Source organism: Ovis canadensis, chromosome 1, assembly GCF_042477335.2.
Source record: "Ovis canadensis isolate MfBH-ARS-UI-01 breed Bighorn chromosome 1, ARS-UI_OviCan_v2, whole genome shotgun sequence".
NCBI classification, from domain to species: Eukaryota; Metazoa; Chordata; class Mammalia; order Artiodactyla; family Bovidae; genus Ovis; species Ovis canadensis.
Window position 1 is genome coordinate 180,233,528 of NC_091245.1, and position 23,776 is coordinate 180,257,303.

Below are 23,776 nucleotides of genomic sequence, written 5' to 3' on the forward strand. Positions count from 1 at the left end.
ACTGACTTAGTGGACTTGAGTTTGAATAAACTCTGGGAGATAGTGAAGGATAGGGAAGCCTGACATGCTGCAGTCCATGGGATCACAGAGAGTCAGACATGACTTAGGGACTGAACGACAGCGACTAATATATACAACAACATGGACGAATCTCAAATGAATGAGTGGACGAATCCAGTCTTAAAGCCTATCTTTTGTGACATTCAAGATGAGGCAAAACTGTAGGGACAGATAACACACCAGTGGTGGCCAGGAAAAGGAGTAGGAGAAGGTTTGAACTTCTAGGACCAGGGAATTTTTTTTTGTTGTTGTTGTTCTGTATCTTCTGGTGGTGGAGGCATGATTGTTTTCATTTCTCATGATTCGCAGGGCTGTATACCCCAAAGTGTGCATTTTACTATATGTAATAATTATATCTCAACAGACAGAGATTTTAAAAATGAAAGAAGTTAACTTGGGGACAGGGATTATGGATTTTTAAAGTTGTTCTTATAGTTGGTGGTTGGTTCCAGTTTGGTCGCTTATCTGTTCTTCACTCCTTCAGCAACTATATGTTGAGTGCCTACTGTATGTTGATCACTGTGGATTCTGTGATGAACAAAGCAGATATAAGCCTACCCTCATGGATCTCCTTGAAATGAAACAAAGGGCCAGAAGACTTGATTGCTTGTCCTAGAGTAATGTAGAGGTCATACCTACAACAGAGGGCAGTGTGGGGAGGCAGCTCAGAAGAAATCATGTTAGAGAAATTGGGTATTAGTTGTATAACACCAGACCCATCACTCTTGCCCCCGTGGATCAATCCAGGCTGTCTCTGTGAGGGGTTTCCTGGAGCAATTTCTCACAAACTGACTGAGAGGTGGACAAGCAATCCAGGAACGTTTCTTCCAGGCCCTACGGGCCATCTTTTGAAAATTCAATCTCCATAGAAGACAAGGCTCTTATCTCCCAGTTTTCCTGGGAGGAGAGGCATCAAACTTCAGCTAGTTCCTGGCTCCAGATGGCAAACCTACCCCCAGGTAAAACGGTAAGAGGAAATTTTATCTTTTAAGGACAATCAGCAAACATACTACCAAATGAAGTCAGGATAACTAATGTGTGACAGATAATGCAGTCAAGTCCTCTTATTTGAAGACTAGACATTATTTATTCGGAAAAAACTGTTTACAACATTTTGAATTAGTTTGGCTATATATTAATAAAAGGGCAAGATTTCTTTAGTTTTGTAATCTCCTTGAAGTGAAGTGAGATCACTCAGTCATGTCCGACTCTTCACGACCCCATGGACTGCAGCCTACCAGGCTCCTCTGCCCATGGGATTTTCCAGTCAAGAGTACTGGAGTGGGTTGTCGTTTCCTTCTCCAGGGGATCTTCCCCACCCAGGGATTGAACCCAGGTCTCCCACAGTGTAGACAGACGGTTTACTGTCTGAGCCACCAGGGAAGCCTGGAAGCTATCCTCAGTGGATAGCCAATGATCCTCATTACATTCTGGTTTAATATTTATTCAATATGCCAGCTTTCCCAGAGCACAGAGTACCTTATTCTTGATCTCCACCCTGAACTCCTTTCAGGGTGTGTTGAAGGTCAGCAACTGCACTGGCTAATGATTCAATTCTTGCAGAACCAGATGGCGAATGACTTTTAGTTGGAGCTTTCAAAGCCAATCTGACTTTAGCTGCCAAGGCAGGTTAGAGGCCTTTTGGATAACAGTGATTCTTTGAACTTTTTCAGTCTCAAAATACTAGATGGTATAAATCTAGCTCTAGGTAGTCCTTTTTAGACTTTGCAATTAGAAATAGAAGCTGAGAAAGCTATTTATGCTAAGCAAAATAATTTTGGAACATTTTATGACAGGGAAAGAACTGGTTTATTTAAGAATGCTTGTAGAGTCAGGAATATAATAGCTTAGTTAAGACTTAGTTAAGTTTTAGTTAAGACCATTTTTCTTTTCCTTAAAAAAGTCTCATAGAGAGAGTGAAGGCTGTGTGATGGATTAATATTGAGATGTTTTCCTGAGTATAGTTTTCTATATACTTTTGGGTACAGAATATGAGTTGATTAGGAGTCCTAGCTAATGTCAGAGAGTTATGTGTTTGAAAACTATGACTGTTAATTGCTATTATTCCTCATAAAGGAGTTTTTAACTGTTTTTATTTTTTTAAATTTTGTTGAAATGTAGTTGATTTACGATGTGCTAGTTTCTGCTATACAGCAAAGTGACTCAGTTATACACAATATCTTTTTTTTTTAATTTTTTTTTTATTTGGTTGCACTGGGTCTTAGTTGTGGCATGCAGGATCTAGTTTACTGACCAGGGATCGAACTCAGACCCCCCTGCATTGGGACCCCAGAGTCTTAACCACTGGACCACCAGGGAAGTCCCAGGTATATATATATATATATATATATATATATATATATATATATATATGTCCTTTTTCATCTTCTCTTCCGTTACAGTTTATCACATGATATAGAATATAGTTGCCTGTGCTATATAGTAAGACCCTGTATTTTCTTTATTCATCTGTGGATGGACATTTAGTTTGTTTCTGTATCTTATTTATTACAAATAGAGCTACTACGAACATAGGGGTGCATATATCTTTTTGAGTTATAGTTTTGTCTGGGTATTTGCCCAGGAGTGGACTTGCTAGATCACATGGCAACTCTGTTTTTAGTTTTTTTGGAAACCTCTGTACTGTTTTCCATTGTAGCTGCACCAATTTTTATTCCCAGCAACAGTGTAAGAGGGTTCCCTTTTCTCTGCACCTTCTTCTGCATTTGTCATTTGTAGACATTTTAATGATCGCAATTCTAGTTTTAAAAGGAGGCAGTAACACAGTTCCAATCCCTCTAAGTGAATTTGGGGCTGGAATTTTGCTATCTGGTGAAGGGGTGTTAGCATATGACTTCCTGGTGGCAATAATACCACAAAAGATTATTTTTAATAATAAGGGAATGGTTTAGAAACAAAATGGGAATTTTTTCAGCTCACTGAGAGGGCTCCTACAATGTACCCAATCAGGTGGATGGTATAGCACTCTTCCTTGGCATTGTTTGGACTATTTTTTCAGAATGGATGACCCTTGGGAAGAATGTTCTTTTTTTCTGCAAAGTTTCCTATTTTTCGTTAGTAAGACTAACATGGAATATGGAAAATTAAGTTATATACATGGCAAAAAAATACAAACTAGGCTTAACCATTGTAAAAGTTAAAAGCTAAGCCAAAAATGAAGTCCCAAGGGTGAAAAGACCAAGTAAAGCCCTTGTCTAAAAATATTAAAGGCAGACAGGTATGCTTCCTCTGAGGAGTCTAGTGGAAATGAGCTCTAAGCGCCCTTCTCAGTCCAAAATCTGCATTAGATTCTTTCTGGTGAAGGAGGAGTTCTGGGCACACAACCATCATATGCTGAGCAGGGTGGTATACACCTTGCAAGGTACTGAGTTTATTTCACATCTCAGTGCCTTGTGCAGGCTTCTTTTCCCACGTGGAGATGTTTACACTCAAGGACATGTTCCTAGTCAGACATTGACAATGACTAATATTTGTGGAATATGTCCTTCTCTTCTCCAATGGCTTAGATTTCCAAAATAAAATCTAGAGAACTTAAAAAGCATTGTAAAGTATTCTGAATTCATTTGGGGGATGTAAGTCCAAGTGTCCTCACGTCTAGCTGTGACTTTGAGTAATTTTCTGAATTCTTCAAGCTCCATTACTAGCGCCTACCCCCCCACAGTTTGTGTAGTGATTGCCCAAGCTGAAACGAGGGCAAAGCTCTCAGAAGAGTGTCTCGTGCACACTGCTCTCACTTTCAGTGGTGACTACCACTGGACAGCCCTTCTCCCTCCTGGTGTCTGGTTCCAGATCAAGGGCTTCACCCTCTGTTGCCTTAGCATTCCTGGCCTGTCACCACCTCCTCATTCATTCTGCTGAGGTGGAGTGGCTGGCTTATCAGGTTGAATTTGGAAGCAGAATCTGGATGTTCTTGTTTGGCCCCTTCTTTATGATTTCTATTGGGAGTGATCTCACCCTTAGAAACCTTAGTTTTTGCTGTTCTCAGCTATGTAGTAAGCTTAATGACAAATGCTCACAGTAGTCAAACTGTCCAAATCTGGGGGTCAAAAGGCAACCATGCATTGTAAGTCAATTCAGTCACTAATAAAGAAGTATGTGTGGGGAGGGCAGGGTGGGATATGTTTGTTTTAGGTTCTAATTGCCTCAATCCTTTGTCTTAATTTTCACTTGGTTCAGAATTCAGGAAAGGGTACTCATTAATAAGATCCTTACGGTATTATGCTAAGTGAAATAAGTCAGACAGAGAAAGTCAAATACATATAACTTATATGTGGAATCTAAAAATAAAATGAGCTAATGACTATAAAAAAAAAGGAAACAGACTCTCAGATATAGAGAACAAAGCAGTGGTTACCAGTGAGGCGGGGGAGAGGGGAGGGACAATATAGGGGTAGGGACCTAAAAGATACAAACTATTATGTTTAAAAATAAATAAGCTACAATACAGGAAGTATATCCAACATTTTATAATAACTAAAAATGAAATATAACCTTAAAAATTGTGAATTACTATGAGGTACACCTGTAATATATAATATCCTACATCAACTACATCTCAGTAATAAAAAAGTCCTTCAGATATTAAAACAGCTGTCATGTAACTATCACCGGAAAAAACAAATTGTTGAGGTTAGTTTTGGAGAGAAGTGACAGCAGTTTTTCTTTTTCTTTTTTTTTTTTTAATTTTTGGTTGTACTAGGTCTTCATTGCTGCATGTGGGCTTTCTCTAGTTGTGGTGTGCAGGCTTTTCCTTGTGATGGCTTCTCTTGTTGTTGAACACAGGTTTTAGGGCTCACATGCTTCAGTTGTTGGAGTGCGTGGGCTTAATTGCCCCGTGGCATGGGGGATCTTCCCAGACCAGGAATTGAACCTGCGTCCTCTGCATTGACAGGCAGATTCTTAATCACTGGACTCCCTGAGAAGTCTAATAGCAGTTTGATTTGACTTCTCAACAGCAACAAACCAAACTATCTCCTCCACAAGCACATTTTATGAATGGAATCGCTACACTTGGCTTCTTTGAAAAATGTGCCTACCACCAGTTGTAGCAAGAACAAAGTTTGGAATAACATTTCCCAACCTCTGGGTGGAGGCATGATTGTAAAGATATATATTTAAATTTTTATTAATTCTTCAGGTGTTTATTTAGGACCTACCATACTGCAGGTGTACATGGTACAATCACTAATTGTAGACTTGTTATCAAACTTCTGCTCTGTCTCTTACTAGCTATGAGGTTTTCCACAAAGTACTGAATTCACTCATTACTCATTTGTAAATTGGAAATAATAGTACCTACCTTATATGATTACTGTGAAGATTACATAAGTTTATAACTGTAGAGCATTTGTTATATAAGAGCATACAGAAGCAATGCAGTACCTCTTCACTGTTAAGATTATTTTTAAAAATCATGTGCTGCCTATTGTAAATATAATCATGAACAAAATGGACACCAAAAGTTTTATTTAAGGCTAACTTACATGGTTAAGTCTTTCTATGGGTAAATCCTTTCTATTTGCTATTTTAAATCACTGAGGGCTTCCAGGATGAGTGAAATGCAATAACACTTCACTGAATGAAAGACAAAAATCAACACTTGGTTCAAGAGCAACACTTAAAATACTTTTTAATTGCATTTAATTTTCATAAAGTGAATCAAACCATTTTTTTTTCCAAGAGTAATATACAAACTATCCAGGTAGCATAAGCTTATTTTCTGGTTCTAAAATTAAAACTTACTCTAAGATATTCTGGGGTGTTTTAGATATTTTAAATAATAGATATTTTAAATCCAGGAGATTTTGCAATATATATATATATATATATATATATATATATATATTTATATTGAATGAAACAGTTGCAAAGTCCAAATTTCTTTCAGTGTGGCACCAAGAATATCCACATAGGATTCAACTCAAAGTTGCTCCCTCTTGAGGTAGGGAAAGGTGCTTCAAAAACAGGAGGCATCGCATGACAGCAGGGCTACTACACGTGCCAGTCTTCTAAACAGCCTTGTCAAAACATTTCTAAAAGAAACGGAAATGAAAGAAAACAATCAGACCCAAAAGAACTCCGGACTCTTTTGGCACTGACCCACAACCCAGGATAGGATGTCCTGGAGGGTCAGTTTTATTGCCACAAGAAATATCTGGTCATTATTAATGACACCAAGGAAGGAAGCTGAGCAATTGAATGTGAATCACTTGTCATCATAAGGGGTGGTAGCATGATTTAAACAGGGAGTATGAATCCAAGAAACCCCTGGGATCTGTTGAACTGGGTGTGGAAGTTTATGGACTAGCAGGAGGAGGGTTTACTATTGTGGGAATAACTGACTGGAGTCATTATCACTCACTGAGTTTTGGCTCTGTCTATTACCATCTGGTGGCTCAGATGGTTAAGAATCTGCCTGCAATGCAGGAGACTAGGGTCCGATCCTTGAGTTGGGAAGATCCCCCAGCTGAAGGGAATGGCAACCTACTCCAGTCTTCTTGCCTGGAGAACTCCATGGACAGAGGAGCCTGGCATGCTACAGTTGCAAAGACTTGGACACGACTAAGCAACTAACACTTTCACTTCCACGTTTCCTAACAATATGGATTTCTGAGTGTAAAATGTGGTACAAAAGACAACAGACAACTTTCAAGTAATTTATATTTGAATAATTCTTGATGGTTTTACAGTCATATTTTTCATTATGAGTAATAAAACCACATAAAATAAGAGAGATAAATAAGACCATCCCTAGTCTCCCTTTCTTAATTACATCATTTGGATTTACTTTTCTGGCCTTGTTTACACTAAACATGTTATATGTACAGTTTTGAATTCAGCTTTTACATTTTATGTTGAACTACTCAACCATAGTAGTATGACACCCCTTGCTTTATGGATGTTCTGTAGTGAAATTATACATTTTTTCTTTGTTGAACACTTTGGCGATTTAAAATGTTTTGTCACTAGAAATGGTAGTGTATTAGACATTTTGCACATTTGTCTACTTGTATACCTTGTATTTGGAGAAGGCAATGGCATCCCACTCCAGTACTCCTGCCTGGGAAATCCCATGGACGGAAGAGCCTGGTAGGCTGCAGTCCATGGGGTCGCGAAGAGTTGGACAGGACTGAGCAACTTCACTTTCACTTTTCACTTTCATGTACCGGAGAAGGAAATGGCAACCCACTCCAGAATGCTTGCCTGGAGAATCCCAGGGATGGGAGCCTGGTAAGCCGCCACCTATGGGGTCACACAGAGTCGAACACGACTGACGTGACTTAGCAGCAGCATACCTTGTATTACTTTCTTTGAATTGATTTTCAGAAGAGAAATCACTGAGGCAAACTGTGTGAGCATTTTTATGACTCTTGTTGACAAATTGCTTATCTACCAGCTAAATATGAGAAAATAAGTATCATTCTATTTTCATTTATTTCAAAGAAAATAATTCTACCATTTAATAAAAATGGTTCTTTAAAAAATGTTAAATCTTTGTTGTTGTTTAGTTTTGCTTTTTTAATTTTTTCCACATTTTGGGTATCGTCTTTTCCCTGAATTGGCTGTTCATAAGTTTGCCTGTTGGTATCATAGTGTTTTCCTCATCATTTTGTACACATTTTCCCAAGGTAAAGATATTCATTGTGTTGCAAATAATTCTTTCAAACACCTTTTAGTTAGCCTTTAAATCTATTTTAAAATATGATCTTTGTCAGAGAAAGTGGTATTCAACAGTTAATGTATTTTAAATGGAGATAAAAAATTTATCTGAAGGTCATACAGTTCAGTTCAGTTCAGTTTAGTCGCTCAGTCATGCCCAACTCTTTGCGACCCCATGAATCGCAGCACGCCAGGCTTCCCTGTCCATCACCAACTCCCGGAGTTCACTCAGACACATGTCCATCGAGTCAGTGATGTCATCCAGCCATCTCATCCTCTGTCGTCCCCTTCTCCTCCTGCCCCCAATCCCTCCCAGCATCAAAATCTTTTCCAATGAGTCAACTCTTCTCATGAGGTGAGAAAGTACTGGAGTTTCAGCTTTGGCATCATTTCTTCCAAAGAACAACCAGGACTGATCTCCTTCAGAATGGACTGGTTGGATCTCCTTGCAGTCCAAGGGACTCTCAAGAGTCTTCTCCAACACCACAGTTTAAAAGCATCAATTCTTCGGTGCTCAGCTTTCTTCACAGTCCAACTCTCACATCCATACATGACCACTGGAAAAACCATAGCCTTGACTAGACGGACCTTTGTTGGCAAAGTAATGTCTCTGCTTTTGAATATGCTATCTAGGTTGGTCATAACTTTTCTTCAAAGGAGTAAGCGTCTTTTAATTTCATGGCTGCAGTCACCATCTGCAGTGATTTTGGAGCTCAAGTCTGACACTGTTTCCCCATCTATTTCCTATGAAGTGATGGGACCAGATCTTCGTTTTCTGAATGCAGAGATTTAAGCCAACTTTTTCACTCTCCTCTTTCACTTTCATCAAGAGGCTTTTTAGTTCTTCTTCACTTTCTGCCATATGGGTGGTGTTATCTGCATATTTGAGGTTATTGATATTTCTCTTGGCAATCTTGATTCCAGCTTGTGTTTCTTCCAGCCCAGTGTTTCTCATTATGTACTCTGCTTAGAAGTTAAATAAGCAGGGTGACAATATACAGCCTCGAGGTACTCCTTTTCCTATTTGGAGCCAGTCTGTTGTTCCATGTCCAGTTTGAACTGTTGCTTCCTGACCTACATACAGGTTTCTCAAGAGGCAGGTCAGGTGGTCTGGTATTCCCATCTCTTTCAGGATTTTCCACAGTTTATTGTGATCCACACAGTCGAAGGCTTTGGTATAGTCAATAAAGCAGAAATAGATGTTTTTCTGGAACTCTCTTGCTTTTTCGATGATCCAGCGGATGTTGGCAATTTGATCTCTGTCTGCCTTTTCTAAAACCAGCTTGAAAATCTGGAAGCTCACGGTTCACGTATTGCTGAAGCCTGTGCTCAAACAGTCTTCTATCTTAGCACACAGGACTATAGTCTTCTCTGCTCCCCACCCTGACATATCCTTTTATTTATTAGACTGTGAAAATCTTGTAGCCAGGGCTCATGTCTAATTCAGCCTGTCTAAACAGCACATAGTGCAGGCGGCTGCAACCGGCGCACATAGCGCGGCCGAGAGGAGCTACCCGACGTCCGAGGCCAGGGACAGAAGCCGGGAGGACCCCATGCCCGAGGGGCGGCGGCCAAGAGGTGTTACCCCACGACCGAGGTCGGGGGCAGCGGCCGAGAGTGCCAGGCTGCGACGGTGCAGGAACGGCCGGGAGGAGCAACCCCAGGTCCAAGGAGCGGTGGCTGCGCGGGTGCAGGAGGGCCTAGAGGAGCTATTCCACGTTCAAGGTTAGGAGGGGCGGTTGGTGAGGAGATACCCTCATCCAAGGTAAGAAGCAGCGGCTGCGCTTTGCTGGAGCAGCCGTGAAGAGATTCCCCAGGTCCGAGGTAAGAGAAGGTCATACAGAGCACTTATAAACAGAAATATTTCCCCAGACACGACATTTTGTACTGCCAACAGCCAGGTTGGTCTACTCATTGTTTCCTAAAAGTCAGTCTCTTGCGTCTTCTGTTCTAAGCATCAGCTTCTTTTCTCTAGGAAGACTTTGCTATGCTTAGTAGCTATCTGTTTCTTTTGAATTCATTTAACTTCAGTTGACACTGTCCACCGTGTTTCTGGTATTGTGATTTAATTGCCTTCTGTGTGGTATGTTTTGCCTCCTTAACTAGAACATAAATTTTTGAGCATGAAGTCATAGCTTATTGTCTGCTTATATCTTCCATATTACATGGCTGCCTGTAAAACAACCTACCAAACTGGGAGCAACTAGTGTTGCATGTGAGATTAAATGGCAGAATAAAGAGAGGGAACCATGAAACTATAGTTTCCAGAAATTCAGATAAAGGAATCTTATTTTAAAGTTAATTTTCCCAGTTAGAATTTAGAATTAGTGCCAGTAGAAGAATCTTCTGGCTAGCAGAAGGTGGTATAAGCGTATTATCACACAAAGGCAAATAAACTGTCTTCCTTCTACATCTCCAGGAAGACGTATGCACCCACTCATGTTGGGAAAACTGAACCTGCTTACCAGACTTCCGTTTAGGCTTATTTGAGGTGTTCTTATAGATGCTCTTATCCATCATGATCTTAGCAATTGATTTCCTAGGCTCTTGATTCTAAAAATGGAGATAGGAGTTAAGTTAATAAGATGTATAAAACAGAGCTGGTGTCAAATCTGGTCTGTAGGTCAGGGGACCTACAGCTGGGACTCCTGGCAGTGGCAGCACTGTATGGGGACCAAAATGCTCTGTAAGGAACCACTTAATGTTGTGACAGGCTTTTTAATGATGTAAAGGAAAAGCTACAGTTCTGGGCTGGCAGTAATCAGGGAAAACTTTGAGGGGAGAGGGAAGGGAGTTGGCTCAGAAACACTACCAAGATTTACCATCAGGGAGAACAAGCATTTATTAAATAACAGAATTTGTTGATCTTCTCTGTATGTCTAACTAGCTGATGTTTCTACCATTTAATGGACTCTCACTTTCAAACTACTTCTTCTGTGTTAACAACTCTCATGCAAATCATTTTCTTTTTAATTAAATAAAAGCTGCAGTTTGGGACATTATATACTGGGAGAGCATTAGCTTTCCTGGCTCCTCCCTTCGTTCCCCCAAATACGCTATTAAGATAAATCCTACAAGCTTGGCAGCCTACCAAGGCTAAGGAGAAAGATGGCTTAATCAGTAAGCAGGAAGGAGCCATCTTGTATTTTATCTTAAGTGTCTTACTCATCATTTTTTGTTTATTTATTAACTGTAATTTCCCTTTGTTATTTCCTAGTCTTTAGCAGAAACTATGTTTGGGAGAATTAGAGGAGGTGATTATATTCATGGTTTTTTTTAAGGAAGTTAATATGGGAAGAGCAAAAGACATTTGGAGAAGCAGTTTACAATGTTAAGAAGCAGTCTCAAATACTTTGTGGTGTACCTCCCATTTCTTTAATCTCCATAGCAGCACCATATGAAAGTGACTTATTATTTTATCTGTTTTATAGACAGGGAGAGTGATGCTAAGGCAGGTTGACAGATTTGTTCAAGGTCACATGGCTAACTGTGATGGAATCAGTAAGCAAACCAGAGACTTTCATGCTACACCCCACACTCTCAACCCCTAGGCTACTGAGTCAGCAGTTTGAGGCAACAAGCAACAACTAGGGAGGGTTTGAGGGAAAACTTCCCCAGGAAGACTCTAAAACTCAAGGATAAACTGAACTTCCTGCTTTTATGTAGAATGAGAACTTATGTATTAAAGAAGAGTGTTGGGCTCTTCAAGACCTGAGAACTTGGACACATTTGAGTTAAAGACAGACATGAATAAAATACCTTCAATGTCCCTCATGGAACTTTTAATAACCTTTCATTCAACATGTACTCGTGAGGCAAGTTTCGGGGGAGAAGAAGAACGTGTTTTGAGTTTGATGCCTTCTGCTAATAGAGTAAGTGGACTGAATCGATGTAAAATGTCTTTAACAATCAAATATACAATTTTCTGATGTATTCATTTGTAGCAGCTATTTCTCATATTCTGGGTATTATAATTAGCATCTCCTGGGACAATACTACAAGCTTGGAAAAGACTAGAAATAAAAGTAAATTCTCTACCTCACTTGAAACTCACTAAAATCCAGTCTGCAGTTAGGCTGGTGGAGATCTAGTGAGGTCCAGGTAGGCTGGTGGAGATCTAGTGAGGTACAGTTGTCTCTAGGTACTTGCAGGGCCCTGGTTCCGGGACAGCACTCCCTCTTCCCATGAATACCAATATCAAGGGATGCTCAAGTCCCGTATGTACAATGACATAGTACAGTCAGGGCCCAGGAGCCACATGTTCCGTGTTCTAGGATATGAAGAACTGACTGTATTTTCATTCTATTTCTCAGTTTACCTGAGTATATGTCTCTTCTTGAGAGAGATTTTCACTTGTTCCACTTTTGGCTCCTTCAAAATCAATATGTGTCTCTTCTTGAGAGAGATCTTCATGTGTTCCATTTTCACCTGCTTCAAATTGAGTATGTGTCTCTTCTGGAAGGGGATAGTCACATGTTCTGGACTCAGCTCCTTCAGAAAAGACTGCATTAATTCAAACACTGAAACAAACAACCATATTAATTAGTCCAACTATCCAATTCAGCCAAGTTCAAGTCACTGTGATCTGAAATTGGTGGCAATTTCAGCTGGTAGGAAATGGGGTCACTTAAAAAAAAAGAGATTAAAAGTCTTTTATTATAGAGATTGTGTAACAAATGTGCAGAAAGTTTGGAAAGTACAGAGACTTTACTGTCCTACCATTGCCAAAGTACTTTTATATCAATATGTATTGAGCATGCCAGGCCCATTGGTAAGCAATGGGGATACATAAGAAAGCAAATAAATGATCATCTGTGCTCTCTTGGAGAAGATGGATCAGCAAACATACGAACAAAAAAATACATGATGGGAAAATAGGACTGTGTGCATAATGGGCTATGGGAGCACAGGGAAAGTGCAGTTCTGTGAATTTGGGATGTATTGGTGATGCTGAGATTTAAGGAACAATAATTTTACTCCATGGAATGGGGAGATGTGGGGCAAGCACTTTTAGAGGGTTCTAGGCAGAAGGAAGGGAAAAAAATGTGCAAAGGTTCAGGAACGAGAGACCATGAGGTCTCTCATATTATGTGAACCATTAGCCATTTGGTATGGCCACATTTTCGATTGTGGGGAGGGAAGGTGTCTGAAGAATGAGCAGATGATGAAGTTTCCCGTACTATGTCCTAATTCTGCTTAATATGAAGATCAGTGGGGACCCATGAAATGACAGTATTGTGTTCACATGGATTCAAAAGCTTATAATTGTAACGCAATAAAGATAAAATTTGTTTAAAATTAGCAAGACAATGTTGTATCAGTGCTACTTTTACGTGACATGTATCATTGGTCTTTTCCAAGGTACTGCCTGGGAAATTAATTGTTTAATGCTTATTAAGCATTCAGTTGTGTTAATTTAATTAACCAATCATTTATCATTAGACATTTTGATAACTTCTGATTTCTATTCTTATAAATAATGCTTAATTACCTTAATTACTTTTTTAAATTAATTTTTTATTGAAGGATAATTGCTTTACAGAATTTTGTTGTTTTCTGTCAAACCTCAACATGAATTGGCCATAGGTATACATATATACCCTCCCTTTTGAAGCTCCTACCCATCTCCCTCTCCATCCCGCCCCTCTAAGTTGACACAGAACACCTGTTTGAGTTTCCTTAGCTATACAGCAAATTCCCATTGGCTATATCTATTTTACATATGGTAATGTAAGTTTTCATGTTACTCTTTCCATACATCTCACCTCCTCCTCTCTCCCCATGTCCATAAATCTATTCTCTATGTCTCTATGTTTCTCCATTGCTGCCCCGTAAATAAATTTCTTCAGTACCATTTTTCCAGATTCCAATATATGCATTAGAATATGATATTTATCTTTTTTCTTTCTGACTTACTTCCCTTTGTATAATAAGTTCTAGGCTCATCAGTCTCATTAAAACTAACTCAAATATGTTCCTTTTTATGGCTGAGTAATATTTCATTGTGTGTATGCACCACAACTTCTTTATCTATTCATCTGTCAATGGACATCTAGGTTGCTTCCATGTTTTAGCTATTGCAAATAGTGCTGCAACGAACAATGGGATACATGGGTATTTTTCAATTGTGATTTCCTCAGAGTATATGCCTAAGAGTGGGATTGCTGGGTCATATGGTGGTTTTATTCCTAGTTTTTTAAGGAATCTCCATACCGTCTTCCATAGTGGCAGTATCTATTTACATTACTACCAACAGTGCAAGAGCATTCCTTTTTCTCCACACCCTCTCCAGCATTTATTGAGTGTAGACTTTTTGATGATGGCCATTCTGACTGGTATGAGGTGATACCTCATTGTAGTTTTGATTTGCATTTCTGTAATAATGAACAATGGTGAGCATTTTTTCATATGTTTGTTAGCCATCTGTATGTATTCTTTGGAGAAATGTCTGTTTAGGTCTTTTTCCCACTTTTTGATTGGGTTGTTTGTTTTTCTGGTATTGAGTTGTATGAGCTGCTTGGATATTTTGGAAATTAATCCTTTGTCAGTTGTTTTATTTGCTATTATTTTCTCCTATTCTGAGGGTTCTCTTTTCACCTTGCTTGTAGTTTCCTTTGCTGTGCAAAAGCTTTTATGTTTCATCAGGTCCCACTTGTTTACTCTTGTTTTTATTTCCATTATGCCATGAAATTAAAAGACGCTTACTCCTTGGAAGAAAAGTTATGACCAACCTAGATAGCATATTCAAAAGCAGAGACATTACCTTGCCAACAAAGGTCCGTCTAGTCAAGGCTATGGTTTTTCCAGTGGTCATGTATAGATGCGAGAGTTGGATTGTGAAGAAAGCTGAGCACCGAAGAATTGATGCTTTTGAACTGTGGTGCTGGAGAAGACTCTTGAGAGTCCCTTGGACTGCAAGGAGATCCAACCAGTCCATTCTGAAGGAGATCAGCCCTGGGATTTCTTTGGAACGAATGATGCTAAAGCTGAAACTCCAGTACTTTGGCCACCTCATGCGAAGAGTTGACTCATTGGAAAAGACTCTGATGCTGGGAGGGATTGGGGGCAGGAGGAGAATGGGACGACAGAGGATGAGATGGCTGGATGGCATCATTGACTCGATGGACGTGAATCTGAGTGAACTCCAGGAGTTGGTGATGGACAGGGAGGCCTGGCGTGCTGCAATTCATGGGGTTGCAGAGTCAGACACGACTGAGCAACTGAACTGAACTGAGGAGGTGGGTCATAGAGGACCCTGCTTTGACTTATGTCATCGAGTGTTCTGCCTATGTTTTCCTCTAAGAGTTTTATAATTTCTGGTCTTACATTTAGGTCTTTAATCAATTTTATCATTGTGTATGGTGTTAGGAAGTGTTCTAATTTCATTCTTTCACATGTAGCTGTCCAGTTTTCCTAGCACCATTTATTGAAGAGGCTGTCTTTACCCCATTGTATATTCTTGCCTCCTTTGTCAAAAATAAGGTACCCATAGGTGCATGGGTTTATTTCTGAGCTTTCTATCTTGTTCCATTGGTCTATATTTATGTTTTTGTGCCAGTACCATACTGTCTTGATGACTGTAGCTTTGTAGTATAATCTGAAATCAGAAGGTTAATTCTTCCAGCTCCTTCCTTCTTTCTCAAGACTGCTTTGGCTATTCAGGGTCTTTTATGTTTCCATATGAGTTGTGAAATTTTTATTCTAGTTCTGTGAAAAATGTTATTGGTAATTTGATAGGGATCACATTGAATCTGTAGATTGCATTTGCTAGTATAATAATTTTCACAATATTGATTCTTCCTACCCAGGAACATGGAATATCTCTCCATCTGTTTATGTCATCTTTGATTTCTTTCATTAGTGTCTTATAATTTTCTGTGTACAGGTCTTTTGTCTCCTTAGGTGAGTGTATTCCTAGCAATTTAATTTTTTTTGTTGCAATGGTGAATGGGATTGATTACTTAATTGCTTTTTCTGATTTTTCATTGTTAGTATATTGAAATGCAAGTGATTTCTATGTATTGATTTTGTATCCTGTAACTTTACTAAATTCACTGATTAGCTCTAGTAATTTTCCGAGACTATCTTTAGGGTTTTCTATGTCATGTCATCTGCAAACAGTGAGAGCTTTACTTCTTTTCTGATCTGAATTCCTTTCATCTCTTTTTCTTCTCTGATTGCTGTAGCTAGGACTTCCAGAACTATGTTGAATAATAGTGGTGAAAGTGTATACCCTTGTCTTGTTCTTGATCTTAGGAGAATGCTTTCAATTTTTGACCATTGAGAATAATGTTTGCTCTAGGCTTATCATATATGGCCTTTACTATGTTGAGGTAGGTTCCCTCTAAGCCCATTTTTGAAGATTTTAATCATAAATGGATGCTGAATTTTGTCAAGGGCTTTTTCTGCATGTATTGAGATTTTCATATGGTTTTTATCTTTCAATTTATTAATATGGTGTATCACATTGATTGATTTGCATATATTGAAGAATCCTTGCATCCCTGGAATAGATCCTATTTGATCATGGTGTATGAGCTTTTTGATGCGTTGCTGAATTCTGTTTGCTAAAATTTTGTTGAGGACTTTTGCATCTATGTTCATCAGTGATATAGGCCTATAGTTTTCTTTTTTGTGTTGTCTTTGTCTGGTTTTGGTATCAGGGTGATGGTGGCCTTGTAGAATGTTTGGAAGTGTTCCTTCATCTGCAATTTTTGAAAGAGTTTTAGAAGGATAGGCATTAGCTCTTCTCTAAATGTTTGATAGAATTCTCCTGTGAAGCCATCTGGTCCTGGGCTTTTGTCTTTTGGGAGATTTTTGATCACAGCTTTAATTTCAGTGCTTGCAATTGGGTTGTTCATAATTTCTATTTCTTCCTGGTTCAGTCTTGGAAGATCAAACTTTTCTAAGAATCTGTTCATTTCTTCCAGATTATCCATTTTATTGCTATATAGCTGTTCATAATAGTCTCTTATAATCCTTTGTATTTCTGCATTGTCTGTTGTAACCTCTCCTTTTTCATTTCTAACTTTGTTGATTTGATTCTTCTTTCTTTTTTTCTTGATGAGTCTGGCTAAGGGTTTGTCGATTTTATTCATCTTCTCAGAAAACCAGCTTTAGTTTTATTAATCTTTACTACTGTATAGACATTTTGATAACTTCTGATTTTTATTCTTATAAATAATGCTTAATTACCTTAATTACTTTTTGCTTTATTTATTTACAATAAATGTCTAGAAATTATATTATTAATTTATCTTTATTGAGATATAATTGACATATTTAGAAATTCCATGATTTAAGCAAGGGGTATAAATACTTTTAGGGCTTTTGGAATTTTGTGATAAACTTATTTGATCAATTTGTACTGGTGTCAAGATAAGAATGTATATCAGAAAAACTACATTTTAAAAAGTTTTTGAATTTATTTTTAATTGGAAGATAGTTGTTTTACAATGTTGTGTTGGTTTCTGCATTCAACAACATGAATCGGGCATCAGTTAGTTCAGTTCAGTTCAGTCGCTCAGTCGTGTCCAGCTCTTCGCGACCCCATGAATCACAGCACGCCATGCCTCCCTGTCCATCACCAATTCCTGGAGTTCAAACTCATGTCCATCAAGTTGGTGATGCCATCATACTAGCTCATCCTCTGTCGTCCCCTTCTCCTCCTGCCCCCAATCCCTCCCAGCATCAGAGTCTTTTCCAATGAGTCAACTCCTTCTCATGAGGTGGCCAACATACTGGAATTTCAGCTTCAGCATCAGTCTTTCCAATGAACACCCAGGACTGATTTCCTTTAGGATGGACTGATTGGATCTCCTTGCAGTCCAAGGGACTCTCAAGAGTCTTCTCCAACACCACAGTTCAGAAGCATCAATTCTTCGGCCCTCGGCTTTGTTCACAGTCCAACTCTCACATCCATACATGACCATCCATATGCATGAATCAGGCATAAGTATACATAAATCCCCCTTTCTCTTAAACCTCTCTCCCACTCACTACATTTTTTGAGCTTTAGTAATTATAATACTTTAAAAATCTCATAATGAAATAGGCTAATATTTAATTTCTGTTTCTTTAAATATTAGTAGTGTTGAACTTTTGTCTACATTTTGTTTTCAATAAAACTTTTCTTCCATGAACTGTCCTTTGTTGATCTCTTGATTGGTAATATTTCAGAGAAGTAAAAAATATTAAAGAATATTTATTCCATAATTCAAATATAACTCAATTTTTAAAACTATCTCAAATTTATTTTCCAAATTTTAATCAATAGCTTATAGCAGTTATTAAATAATCATTTATATTATGATTCAATTTCATTCATGCAAAATTTGTATGGAGAATAGGCTTATAATAAGGTTATTTATTCAGGTCTATGATTTATGTCTCTGTTATTCAGACAACACAACAACATTTTCATTATTACTGCTATATAAAATGTTTTAACTTTTGGAAAGAACTAGAAATTTCCTCATCAATCTTTTCTTCATTTTATTTTTATATACTTATAATGTTTATAATATATGATACTTATTATAATTATGTATTTATTTTATAGATTAAGTATAGAATAATTTCTAACTATAACTTAGATATTCTCAGTCATAGTTCACACATTGGATATCAAATATGGTAGTTAAAAGATTCCTCAATACTTTAGGCAGAGTGCATACAAGTTTCCAAATACTATAGGGTTATTTCATAAAAGAAAAATAAGTTCCCAATTATTCAAAGAATTCTAACTTACATACCTGATGTTGTTGGATGAGCTGGTTTATGTGAAGCTATATACTTTCTAGTGTTCCACCTGAATCTTTTCGAATAAATCGAAGTTTGAACAATTGTTACCTTTGTGAAATCTTCAGTGCCTTGTATCTGAAAATCGACAGATTACAAGCTAATTTCTAAGTAAAAATCTAACAATGAAATGTTCTCTAGTAAGCTCCTATCTCAGACCTTCTCTAAATATCTGGGCCTGAAAACTGACACTGTAAATAGACATTGAAGTGAAGTGAAGTGAAAGTCGCTCAGTTCTGTCTGACTCTTTGCGACCCCATGGACTGTACAGTCCATGTAATTCTCCAGACCAGAATACTGGAGTGGGTAACCCTTCCCTTCTCCAGGGGATCTCCTGAACTCAGGGATTGAACCCAGGTATCCCGCATTGCAGGTGGATTCTTTACCATCTGAGCCACCAGGGAAGCCCAAATAAACATTAGATATAGCTAAATACTTGGATATGTTAGCTTTGTGAAAGTCAATATTCTCTATACTCTCACTGATTTTAAATTATTTTGTCCATTTTTATTACAAATGAGAAAAACAGTGAAGACTTAATTATCCATGACCCTTTAAAATATCACCCAGAGTATTTTTCTATGTGGCAAAAAGAAAGTCTGAATGTCAATGGATTTCAAGACATCTTCCAGTCCAAACTCATAGTGAGGAGAGCTTTATGCCCAGGACAGTACACAGAGTTGGGCAGGTTTGGGCTGCCTAAAGACTCTCTTTCTTGGTTATCTAAATTCCCAACCCAGAATCCCTAACTAAGCTCTATTATCACGTATTCAGGAATAGAGGTAGGGAGTACCATAGTTAAGAATAATGTTTCACTTCCTCTCACTGGCTATCAGATTAGTGGTATCCACGTGGAAAATTTTCTTATGACCATTTCTCAGTTCAGGATTCCTCTTATCTCCAATACATTTTTCTTGTGTCCCATATTTACCTTTTAAGCACTTCTATCATAACGGGACATGGAACAACAGACTGGTTCCAAATAGGAAAAGAAGTACATCAAGGCTGTATATTGTCACCCTGCTTATTTAACTTATATGCAGAGTACATCATGAGAGATGCTGGGCTGGAGGAAGCACAAGCTGGAATCAAGATTTCCAGGAGAAATATCAATAACCTCAGATATGCAGATGACACCACCTTTATGGCAGAAACTGAAGAAGAACTGAAGAGTCTCTTGATGAAAGTGAAAGAGAGCGAAACAGTTGGCTTAAAGCTCAATATTCAGAAAAGATCATGGCATCCAGTCCTATCACTTCGTGGCAAATAGATGGGGAAACAGTGGATACAGTGGCTGACTATTTTTCTGGGCTCCAAAATCACTGCAGTTGGTGATTGCAGCTGTGAAATTAAAAGACGCTTACTCCTTGGAAGGAAAGCTATGACCAACCTAGACAGCACATTAAAAAGCAGAGATATTACTTTGCCAACAAAGGTCCGTCTAGTCAAGGCTATGGTTTTTCCAGTGGTCATGTATGGATGTAAGAGTTGGACTATAAAGATAGCTGAGTGCCAAAGAATTGAAGCTTTTGAACTGTGGTGTTGGAGAAGACTCTTGAGAGTCCCTTGGACTGCAAGGACATCCAACCAGTTCATCCAAAGCTCAGTCCCGGGTGTTCATTGGAAGGACTGATAGCTGAAACTGAAGCTCCAGTACTTTGGCCACCTGATGCAAAGAGCTGACTCATTTGAAAAGACCCTGATGCTGGGAAAGATTGAGAGCAGGAGGAGAAGGGGACGACAAAGGATGAGATGGTTGGATGACATCACCGACTTGATGGACATGGGTTTGGGTAGACTCTGGGAACTGGTGATGGACAGGGAGGCCTGGCGTGCTGCGGTTCATGGGGTCACAAAGAGTTGGACATGACTGAGTGACTGAACTGAACTGATCATAGCTGTAAACATTTATGGATCTATTTTTACATATTTCTTTTTGCTTGATTGAGAGATCTCTTGAGGGCAAGTTGCAAGACTCATTTGTTTTGAACGCTCTAGCATCTAGCATTGTGTCTGTCATGTGTGTGAAGTCACTCGGTTGTGTCCGACTCTTTGCGACCCCATGGACTGTAGCCTACCAGGCTCCTCTGTCCATGGGATTTTCCAAGCATTAGTACTGGAGTGGATTGCCATTTCCTTCTCCAGGGGATCTTCCCAACCCAGGGATCGAACCCAAGTCTCCCACATTGTAGACAGACGCTTTACCGTCTAAGCCACAAGCCTAAAAAATACTTTAATTAAATCTAGGTCTCTCTTTCAATTTACTTTCTTTAGCAGTATTTTATGTGTCCTCTGATTCCCGCAGACATGTACCTCTCTTACTCTACCCAAGTCCACACACATACATGCACAAACACACACATATACTATGATATTCCTTCATTCTCTCTTTCTTTTTATGGCACAGTTTTTCATTTTAATTGGGCTTCCCTGGAGGCTCAGACAGTAAAGAAACTGCCTGCAATGCAGGAGACCCAGGTCCTGGGGAAGGGAATGGCTACCCACTCCAGGATTCTTGCCTGTAGAATCCCATGGACAGAGGAGCCTGGTGGGCTACATCCATGGGGTTGTAAAGAGATGGACATGACTGAACAACTAACCACACACGTAACTCAACAGCTTAAATATGAGAAAGTCCTTCATTGTTACATTCACTTTCAAAGTAGCTGAAGAAATACCAGTAATACTCACTTCAGCTTAGGACTGAGAGAACTTTTTTTTACAGCACTGTTGAAATAATCCAGAGAGAGTAGTCCTGCAATATGTACATGAACTGAATAGGTCCTCTTTTGCTATTTACAATTGTACCAAAATATAACTGTGGTCAAAATGTATAGCTTGGCCTGATTCATTGATAGTGAATAGGAACAGGTTGGTGTTTGGGCTACCCAGTGCTAAAGCAGTCAGTGAACTTGGAGCGTGTGTGCTATGTGTGTGTTCATGGCGTGGCAGGGGAATGGGAGAGAATGGGAAGGTGGCAAAGTGATTCTTTTTCTACTATTAACTCATTGTTGGACAGATGGAATATTGACCTGAAGATATGAATCAATATTTCTTTACCTGATGACATGTTATAGGAATTAAGAAAGGAGCCTTATAAGCTTTGCGTAACTGACAGTCTTCCACAGCTCCATGGATGAGGATGACATAAATTACTGTTTCATCATAGATATCGGTTTTGGTATTCTTTGGTATATCTTTTACATAAATGTTACTGAGTTTTAATTGCATCTTGTAATTCCAATCCTATAAGAAAAATACAATTTCACAGTCTATTGTTTATAAAGATTAATATAAATTCCTAAATAATTAATTTCTAACAATACTTTAATTCATTTTCATTCAGAGAGAAGGACAATTTCACATAAGCACCTCTTACCTCATAAGATAAATGTTCCCTGATTTTTTTGGCAGTAATAGAAAGTCCAAGTTTTAGCCACATTCTGTATTCAATGTGAGGACAAAATTGTTCAAAAGCTTCATACAAGTGATTTTTGGGGATAAAACATGTCTGGAAAAAAAGAGGATATAAACTTACTATTTCATTCTGTGCATTCATGATTCAATGAAATGAAATTTTCTCTTATATACATGTAATATTAAAGTTAATAATACTTAAATTATGCAGATTCATTTTATTGCCTGAAAACCTAATGAAATGTATCTATTTAGTAAATATTGGTGCAGTCTTGTTATATATTAAGTATTAAAAGGCTGTATGATTTAATGAGACTTCTTTATTATCTTATAGATTCTGAAAAAAATAGAAAACAAAGACTCAAAGATCATTTAACCTTTTAAATAAAGACATAAATATTTCTAAAAACATTATTTGGGGGGAGCAAATATTTTGGTCAGTAATAAAATTCTCATACTAACAGTGATTAGACTACTGACTCTTAGGAATAAGCTGCTATGAAGACACATGAGATTGTGTTTGTTGGTTTTAAATTCTCTTGGTAATCAGCCATGAGTATGTTTGCTGGGTAATATAGTAAATATGTTTTTTTTTTTTAGTTTTTTATTTTTTAAATTTTAAAATCTTTAATTCTTACATGCGTTCCCAAACATGAACCCCCCTCCCAGCTCCCTCCCCATAACATCTCTCTGGGTTATCCCCATGCACCAGCCCCAAGCATGCTGTATCCTGCGTCAGACATAGACTGGCGATTCAATTCTTACATGATAGTATACATGTTAGAATGCCATTCTCCCAAATCATCCCACCCTCTCCCTCTCCCTCTGAGTCCAAAAGTCCGTTATACACATCTGTGTCTTTTTTGCTGTCTTGCATACAGGGTCGTCATTGCCATCTTTCTAAATTCCATATATATGTGTTAGTATACTGTATATGTATTTAAAATAAACTGCTAAACTGTTTTCAGATGAGGTTGTAACATTTTACCCTTTATTTAGCCACATATGAGAATTTCAGTTGCTTAACATCCTTGCTAATACTTTGTGTTCAATCTACGTAGTTTTAGCCAATGTAGTATGTATTTAGTGATACCTTATCATGATTTTAATTTGCATTTCTCTGAGCATTAAAAGACGCTTACTCCTTGGAAGAAAAGTTATGACCAACCTAGATAGCATATTGAAAAGCAGAGACATTACTTTGCCAACAAAGGTTCACCTAGTCAAGGCTATGGTTTTTCCAGTGGTCATGTATGGATGTGAGAGTTGGACTGTGAAGAAAGCTGAGCGCTGAAGAATTGATGCATTTGAACTGTGGTGTTGGAGAAGACTCTTGAGAGAGATCCAAGCTGTGAGGAGATCCAACCAGTCCATTCTGAAGGAGATCAGCCCTGGGATTTCTTTGGAGCAAATGATGCTAAAGCTGAAACTCCAGTACTTCAGCCACCTCATGCGAAGAGTTGATTCATTGGAAAAGACTCTGATGCTGGGAGGGATTGGGGGCAGGAGGAGAATGGGACGACAGAGGATGAGATGGCTGGATGGCCTCACAGACTCGATGGACGTGAGTCTGAGTGAACTCCGGGAGTTGGTGATGGACAGGGAGGCCTGGCGTGCTGCGATTCATGGGGTCACAAGGAGTCGGACACGACTGAGCGATTGAACTGAACTGAACTGAACTGAACTGAGCACTAATGATATTGAGCGTCTTCTTCATATGTTTATGGGCCATTTGTATATTCTTTTATGAAGTATCTGTTCAAATCCATTGCGCAATTTTAAATCCTGAAGCATAGTTGATTTACAATATTTTATTAGT

General features: G+C 38.5%; 1 protein-coding gene and 1 long non-coding RNA gene across 2 annotated transcripts in view; both read right to left on the reverse strand.

The window, feature by feature from the left end:
- Window positions 1-5,989: 5,989 nt before the first annotated feature.
- On the reverse strand, window positions 5,990-12,477 carry LOC138929763 (uncharacterized). The gene is made up of 3 exons (XR_011445954.1): window positions 12,059-12,477; window positions 10,206-10,293; window positions 5,990-6,113 (listed from the first exon to the last, which is right to left on the reverse strand). It is a non-coding gene; the product is annotated as an uncharacterized lncRNA (long non-coding RNA).
- Window positions 12,478-18,486: 6,009 nt separating this feature from the next.
- SLC9C1 (solute carrier family 9 member C1) overlaps window positions 18,487-23,776 on the reverse strand; it is a 102,378-nt gene continuing 97,088 nt past the window's right edge. Inside the window, exons 23-25 of the mRNA XM_069592633.2 lie at window positions 21,920-22,051; window positions 21,601-21,786; window positions 18,487-18,618 (exon numbers count right to left, since the gene is read on the reverse strand). Of these exons, the coding sequence (XP_069448734.2) occupies window positions 18,487-18,618; window positions 21,601-21,786; window positions 21,920-22,051 (450 nt within the window). The remainder of the gene's footprint in view (window positions 18,619-21,600; window positions 21,787-21,919; window positions 22,052-23,776) is intronic.